The 8,629-nt window shown below is 44.5% G+C and overlaps 1 protein-coding gene across 1 annotated transcript; it reads right to left on the reverse strand.

Moving 5' to 3' along the window:
• Window positions 1-278: 278 nt before the first annotated feature.
• LOC119375293 (retinitis pigmentosa 1-like 1 protein) lies at window positions 279-2,192 on the reverse strand. Its single transcript, XM_037645473.1, has one exon. It carries the CDS (start codon window positions 2,190-2,192, stop codon window positions 279-281), a length of 1,914 nt encoding a protein of 637 aa, XP_037501401.1.
• Window positions 2,193-8,629: the final 6,437 nt, after the last annotated feature.

The raw sequence follows: 8,629 nt of genomic DNA on the forward strand, positions 1-8,629 counted from the left end.
CGGTTCTTCTGATGCATGAAATTGGCCAGATGTTTCGTCAGCCGTGCTATCATGGTCTGGTACTGATGATTCAATCATATGCTCTTCGAAAGCGTTGCCTTCCTTAGATGGTTGGTGATCTGTTGTGTCAACATTTTCACCCTCAGTATTCACGGTACTCTCTACCTGGCGGTAAGAATTTTCTTCCTCGACCGATGGTGTAGCCTGTTCTTCCGATGCACTGAAGTGTTGAGTTGTTTTGTCAACCGTGCTTTCATGATCGGTTTTGGGGGATTCAATCATTTCCCCTTCAGTTGCGTTGCCTTCCTCAGATGGTTGGCGATCTCTTGTGCCATCAATTTCTCCGTCAGCGGACATGCTAGCCTCTCCTTCAGATAAATTATGTTGCTCGAATGTCTGGCGTACTTGGCCGTCAAAATTTTTTCTTCATTTGACATTCTGGTCTGTTCTTCCAATGAATTGAATTGGTCAGACGTTTCGCCAGCGGTGTTTTCATTGTGTACTTTTGTCGAATCAGTCAGTGCCTCTTCAAATGTGTTGCCTTCTTCAATTGGTTGGCGATCTGTTGTGCCAACATTTTCACTCTCTGTGAACATGGCCGTCTCTGCTTCAGCTAAATGCTGGGGCTCCAATGACTTGTGGACGTGGCCGTCAGAATGTTCTTCGTCGTTTGACGTTCTGGTCTGTTCTCCTGGCACAATAGATTGGACAGACGTTTTGTCAGCCAGTCTTTCATGGTCTGCTATTGGCAGTTGAATCATTTGCTCTTCAGGTGCGTTGCCATGTTGAGGTGGCTGGGGACCTGTTGTGTCAACATTTTCACCCTCAATATACATCGTAGTCTCTGCTTCAGATAAACTATATTGTTCAGATGGCTCGGAGGCCTGGCGGTCAGAGTTTTGTTGCTCGGCTGATGTAGCAGCATGTTCTTCCGAAGCATTAATTTGTTCAGATGTTTCGCCAGCCGGGATTTCATGGTCTCTTTTGAGCGGTTCAATCATTTCATCAGACATGTTGCCTTCCTCAGATGGTTGGTGATCAGTTGGCCCCACATTTTTACTCTCAGTGTAAATGGTACCTCCTTGAAATAAATTGTTTTGCTCTGATGTGTGGTGGACCTGGCCTTCAGAATTTTGTTCCTCGGCAGACGTTGTAGCCTGTTCTTCCAATGCATTGAATTCATCAGATATTTCGTCAGGCTCGCTTTGTTCGTCTGCTTTTGAGTCTTCACTCATTTCCTCTTCGGACACGCTGTCTTCCTCAGATGGTTGGTGATCAGTTGTGCCAACATTTTCACTCTCACTGGAGACGGTCTCTCCATCGGATACATTGTGCTGCACCGATGTCTCGTGGACCTTGCCCTCAGAAATTTCTCCCTCGGCTGATATTGCAACCTGCTCTTCCGGTGCACTGATTTGGTCAGATGTCTCGTTAGCCGTGCTTTCATGGTCTGCTTTTGGGTATTCAATCATTTCCTCTTTTGACACATTGCCTTCCTCAGATGGTTGACGATCGGTTGCGCCAACGCTTTCACTATCGGTGTAAATGGTGGTCTGTCCTTCGGATAAATTATGTTGCACCGATGTCTCGTAGACCTTAACCTCAGAGTTTTGTTCCTCGACTGATGTTGTAGCCTGTTCTTCCGATGCACTGAATTGGTCGGATATATCGTGAGCCATGCTTTCATGGTCTGCTTTTGGGTCTTCAATCATTTCCTCTTCTGACACATTGCCTTCCTCAGATGGTTGGTGATCGGTTGTTCCAACACTTTCGCTATCGGTGTAAATGGTGGTCTCACCTTCGGATAAATTCTGTTGCACCGATGTCTCGTAGACCTTGCCCTCAGAATTTTGTTCCTCGGCTGATGTTGTAGCCTGCTCTTCCGATCCACTGAATTGGTCAAATGTTTTGTTAGCCGTTCTTTCATGGTCTGCTTTTGGGCCTTCAATCATTTCCTTTTCTGATACATTGCCTTCCTCAGATCGTTGGTGATCAGTTGTGCCAACACTTTCGCTATCGGTGTAAACGGTGGTCTCTCCTTCGGATAAATTCTCTTGCACCGATGTCTCGTGGACTTTGCCCTCAAAATTTTGTTCCTCAGTTGATAGTGTAGCCTGCCCTTCCAATGCACTGAATTTGTGAGATGTTTCGTTAGCCGTGCTTTCATGGTCTGCTTTTGTGTGTTCAATCATTTCCTCTTCTGACACATTGCCTTCCTCAGATGGCTGGTGATCGGATGTGCCAACACTTTCGCTATCGGTGTAAATGGTGGTCTCTCCTTGGGATAAATTCTGTTGCACCGATGTATCGTAGACCCTGCCCTCAGAAATTTGTTCCTAGGCTGATGTTGTAGCCTGCCCTTCCAATGCACTGAATTGGTCAGATATTTCGTTAGCCGTGCTCTCATGGTCTGTATTTGGGGTTTCACTCATCTCCTCTTCAGACACCCTGCCTTCCTCAGATGGGTGCTGATTAGTTGTGCCAACATTGTGACTGTCAGTGTAAATTGTCTCTCCTTCGGATAAATTGTGCTTCACCGATGTCTCCTGTACCTTGCCCTTAGAATTTTGTTCCTCGGCTGCTGTTGTAGCCTGTTCTTCCGATGCACTGAATTGGTCAGATGTTTTGTTAGCCGTTCTTTCATGGTCTGCTTTTGGGTCTTCAATCATTTCCTCTTCTGACACATTGCCTTCCTCATATGGTTGGCGATCGGTTGTGGCAACATTTTCACTATCGGTGTAAATGGTGGTCTCTCCTTCGGATAAATTCTGTTGCACCGATGTCTCGTGCATCTTGCCCTCAAAATTTTGTTCCTCGGCTGATGTTGTAGCCTGCCCTTCCAATGCACTGAATTGGTCAAATGTTTCGTTAGCCGTGCTTTCATGGTCTCCTTTTGTGTCTTGAATCATTTCCTCTTCTGATACATTGCCTTCCTCAGATGGTTGCTGATAGGTTGTCCCAACATTTTCGCTATCGGTGTAAATGGTGGTTCCTCCTTGGGATAAATTCTGTTGCACCGATGTCTCGTAGACCTTGCCCTCAAAAACTTGTTCAGCGGCTGATGTTGTAGCCTGCCCTTCCGATGCACTGAATTGGTCAGATATTTCGTTAGCCGTGCTTTCATGGTCTGCATTTGGGTCTCCACTCATTTCCTCTTCAGACATCTGAGGGCCTTCCTGAGATGGTTGGTGATCAGGTGTGCCAACATTTTCACTCTCCCTGTAAAAGGTCTCTCCTTCGAATAAATTGTTTTGCTGCGATGTGTGGTGGACCTGGCCTTCAGATTTTTGTTCCTCGGTTGACGTTGTAGCCTGTTTTTCCAATGCATTTAATTGGTCAGATGTTTGATCAGCCGTGCCTTCATGGTCCGTTCTTGTAACTTTAATGATTTCTTTTTCAGGCGTGTTGCCTTCCTGGGATGGTTCGTAACCTGTTGGGCCATAATTCTCACTCTCACTGTAAATGGTGGTCTCACCTTCGGATAAGTTGTGTTGCTCCGATGTCTGCTGCACCTGTCCGTCAGAATGTGCCTCCTTGTTTGCCGCTCTAGCCTGTTCTTCCAATGGATTGAGTTGATCAGATGTTTCGTCAGGCTTGCTTTCATAGTCTGAATCTGGGTCTTCAACCATTTCCTCTTCAGATGCGTTGGCTTCCACAGATCTTAGTAGATCCGTTGTGCCAACATTTTCACTTTCGGTGTAAATGGTCTCTCGTTCGAATAAATTGTTTTGCTTCGATGTGTGGTGGACCTGGCTTTCAGAATTTTGTTCCTCGGCTGATGTTGTATCCTGTTCTTCCAATGCACTGTATTGGTTAGATGTTTCGTCAACCGTGCTATCATTGCTTGCCTTTGGCAATTCGATCATTTCTTTTTCAGACGCGTCGCCTTCCTGAGATTGTTGGTGGTCTGTTAAGTCAGAATTTTCTCCCTCAGTGTAGAAGGTAGTCTCTGTTTCAGATAAATTGTGTTGTTCAGACGTGTCGTGGGCCTGGCCATCAGAATTTTGATCCTCGTTTGGTGATGTAACCTTTTCTTCCGATGCGCTGAATTGGTCAGATATTTGGCCAGTTGTGTTTCCATGGTCTGCTTCTGCTGGCTCACTAAATGCCTGTTCGGATGCGTTGCCTTGCTGAGACGGGTGGTGATCTGTTCGGCCAAAACGTTCTCTCTCAGTTGACATAGTAACCTTTCCTTCAGGTGAATTGTGTTGCTCGGATGTCTGGTGAACTTCGCTTGAATATCCATCCTTGGGTGATAATCTAGCCTGTTCTTCATTAGCATTGAATTGCTCAGATGTTTTGCCCACCGTGCTTTCGTAGTCCTCTTCCGCTGATATACCACTTTCCCTTATAGATGCGCTGCCTTTCTCGGATGGTTGGTGAGCTGTGCTGCCCGTATTCCGATCGTCGCTTGGTTCACTAGGTTCTTCAGATGTGTTGGGTCGCTCAGATATTGGGGCAGCTATGACGCTATCAAGTTTTCCATGGATGAATTTCCTTGGTCCTCTTCCCTGTATGTCTTGCTCAGACGTTGCGTCAGTAGCATTACACAGTTTGGCTACAGCAATGAAACCCACTGCAAGCAATATAACTTTTTGGAGGAAGGCCATGCTCATTCGCTTTGAAGCGCCTGGCGTACTACTGAAAAATTTTAAAGGCACTGGCATATATAATTATGTATATACGAACGTCGGCGTTTGAGCAGCGCCACCTGCGAAGCATTACACAACGGTATCGATGTGTCACTGCCTTAATGTTCTGTTTCTGCAGCTGTCTGCGATCTTCATATAATACACGATTATATTACATTCAGGTGCACACGATCATTCATTTCTCTACATGCACGTCGGAGGTGACACGCTTTGGCAGCACGCCGTCGTTGTAAGCAGCTAAGAATTAGAGATAGAATTTAATAATATTAATAATAACAATAATAATAACAATAATAATAATAATAATAATAATAATAATAATATGTGAGGTTTTTCATGCCAAACAACGATATGATTTGAGACAAGCCGTAGAGGGGAGCTCCGGAAATTTCTACCATCTGATGTTCTATAATGTGCATTGAGACCGCACAGTATACGGGCCTTTTTCGCGTTTCGCCTGAATCCAAATGCGACCGCCTCTGCCGGGATCGAACCCACGACCTTCGGGCCATCAGCCGAGCACCAAAATCACTGTGCCATCGAGGCGGGCGGGAGACAGAATGGAGGTGTGTGAGAAATATGATTAGGATGAGTTGAGTGCACGCAGGCAAAGGCGAGGGTTCGAGTGCAAACGTTTGCACAATAGAACATGGAGGGTGCAAGCGTGCGAGACAGGGACAAGGGAGCAAAGAGTAGACTTTAAAGGCAGTACTTCAGATTTGTGAGTTGTGACACCTTCGTAACAATATCAAATAGTGATTGATTGGTACAAATGTGCTGTATATATTAGAATACATATATGACAAAATCGCTGCTACAGCAAGTTACGTTCAACACGGAAACTCTCAATAGAAACGCACATTCCGAATTTCTCTTTTGTTTCTCTCTTTCTCTCTCTCTCTCTATATATATATACATATATATATATACATATATATATATATATATATATATATATATATATATATATATATATATATATATATATATATATATATATATATATAGATATATATATATATATATATATATATATATATATATATATATATATATATATATATATATATATGGGCCCTCAGTTCCCAGCGGCTGCGAAGCAACTGACCAAGGCGGCGGTCAGACCTGCGACGCAGCAGAGGGTGCTAAGAATCCCTGGGTCCGGACAGGCCGCCATTGGAATCTGAACTTGGCTACATATAACGCTACAACTTTATCTAGTGAGGCGAGTCTAGCTGTACTATTCGAGGAATTAGAGGGTGTTAAATGGGATGTAATAGGGCTCAGTGAGGTTAGGAGACCACAGGAGGCTTATACAGTGCTGAAGAACAGACACGTCCTATGCTATCGTGGCTTAGCTGACAGAAGAGAACTAGGAGTGGGGTTCCTTATTCATAAAAATATAGCTGGCAATATAGAGGAATATTATAGCATTAATGAGAGGGTTTTATGTATTGTGATTAAGTTGAATAAGAGGTACAGGATGAAGGTGATACAGGCCTACGCGCCTACATCGAGCCATGAAGATCAACTGGTTGAACGCTTCTACGAAGACGTAGAATCAGCAATGAGTAGGGTAAAGACACAGTATACTGTACTGATGGGCGACTTTAATGCAAAAGTAGGCAAGAAGCAGGCTGGAGATCATGCAGTTGGGGAATATGGCATCGGCTCTAGAAATGCCAGAGGGGAGTTACTAGTAGAGTTCGCAGAACGCAATAATTTACGGATCTTGAATACCTTCTACAGAAAACGGACTACTCGTAAGTGGACGTGGAGGAGTCCTAATGGCGAAACTAAAAATTAAATAGACTTCATAATGTGCGACCACCCGGGCATTATACAGGATGTGGAAGTAGTTAACAAGATCCGATGCAGTGACCATAGAATGGTAAGATCTAGAATTCAACTAGACGTGAGGAAGGAACGGCTGAACCTGATACGCAAGAAGAAGCCGATTAATGAACTATCTCTGCGAGGGAAAGTACAAGAATTCAGAGTCTCACTTCAGAATAGGTACGCGGCTTTAACCGAGGAAACCGACCTTAGCGTTGACGCAATGAATGATAATCTGACTAGTATCATTAAGGAGTGTGAAGTGGAAGTCGGGGGTACAGTCGTTAGACAGGACACTGGTAAGCTATCCCAAGAGACGAAAAACCTCATTAAGAAACGTCAAGCTATGAAAGCCTCAAATGCAACAGACAAAATAGAGCTGGCGGAGCTTTCGAAGTTGATCAATAGGCGTAAAGTAGCCGACATAAGAAAGTATAATATGGAGAGAATTGAGCAGGCTCTAAAGAACGGAAGAAGCCTCAAAGCTACGAAGACAAAACTGTGAATAGGCAAAAATCAGATGTATGCATTAAGGGACAAGGATGGCAAGGTCACAACCAATATGGATAGAATAGTTGAGGTAGCGGAAGAGTTCTACAGAGATCTGTACAGCAGCCGAGACAGTCAGGATGATAATGTAAGAAGCAGTAATATCCCAGTGGAATCTGACATCCCACCAGTATTAACAGGAGAAGTAAAGAAAGCCCTAAAGGGAATGCAAAGAGGCAAAGCCGCTGGTGAGGATCAGGTAACATCAGACCTGCTGAAAGACGGTGGAGAGATTATGTTAGAGAAACTGGCCACCCTGTATACGAAGTGTCTCTCGACAGGGAGGATACCAGAATCTTGGAGGAATGCCAACATCATCTTGATCCATAAGAAAGGGGACGTCAAGGACCTGAAAAATTACAGGCCCATCAGCTTACTGTCCGTTGTCTACAAGCTATTCACAAAAGTAATTGCTAACAGAATTAATAGGACATTAGAGTTTAATCAACCAAGGGACCAGGCAGGATTTCGCACAGGCTTCTCAACAATAGAGCATATTCATACTATCAATCAGGTGATAGGGAAATGCGCGGAATACAACCAACCCCTATACATAGCCTTCATAGATTACGAGAAGGCATTTGATTCGGTGGAGACATCAGCAGTCATGCAAGCACTGCGGAATCAGGGCATCGACGAAGCCTATATAAACATGATGGAAGACATCTACAGCGCATCCACAGCCACTATAGTCCTTCATAAAGAAAGCGACAGAATCCCAATAAAGAAGGGCGTACGACAGGGAGACACGATCTCTCCAATGCTATTCACCGCGTGTTTACAGGAGGTTTTCAGGGCCCTAGATTGGGAAGAATTAGGGATAAGAGTTAATGGAGAGTATCTCAGTAACCTGCGATTCGCTGATGACATTGCATTGATGAGTAACGCGGGAGACAAATTACAGCTCATGATTACTGAACTGGATACGGAAAGTAGAAGAGTAGGTCTGAAAATTAATATGCATAAAACTAAAGTAATGTAGAACAATCTTGGCAGAGAACAGCGCTTTGCGATAGGTGGCGAGACGCTGGAAGTTGTAAAGGAGTACGTCTACTTAGGACAGGTAGTGACCGCGGAGCCGAACCATGAGAGTGAAATAACTAGGAGAATAAGGATGGGATGGGGCTCATTCGGCAAGCACTATCAAATCATGAATGGTAATCTACCACTATCCCGCAAGAGGAAGGTATATAACAGCTGCATCTTACCGGTACTTACCTACGGAGCAGAAACCTGGAGACTTACAAAGAGGGTTCAACTTAAATTGAGGACGACCCAGCGAGCGATGGAAAGGAAAATGATAGGTGTAACCTTAAGAGACAGGAAGAGAGCAGAGTGGGTCAGGGAACAAACGGGGGTTAAGGATATCATAGTTGAAATTAAGAAGAAGAAATGGATATGGGCCGGCCACGTGGCACGTCGGCAGGATAACCGGTGGTCATTAAGGGTAACTGACTGGATTCCAAGAGATGGCAAACGCGTGAGGGAGAGACAAAAAATTAGGTGGGTAGATGAGATTAAGAAGTTTGCAGGTATAACGTGGCAGCAGAAAGCACAGGACCGAGTTGATTGGCGGAACATGGGAGAGGCCT

Source organism: Rhipicephalus sanguineus, chromosome 11, assembly GCF_013339695.2.
Source record: "Rhipicephalus sanguineus isolate Rsan-2018 chromosome 11, BIME_Rsan_1.4, whole genome shotgun sequence".
In the NCBI taxonomy this organism is placed as follows: Eukaryota; Metazoa; Arthropoda; class Arachnida; order Ixodida; family Ixodidae; genus Rhipicephalus; species Rhipicephalus sanguineus.

Excerpts from the sequence above, each read along its gene's own strand:
- LOC119375293 (XM_037645473.1), bottom strand. The coding sequence starts at position 2,192 with ATGATTGAACACACAAAAGCAGACCATGAAAGCACGGCTAACGAAACA.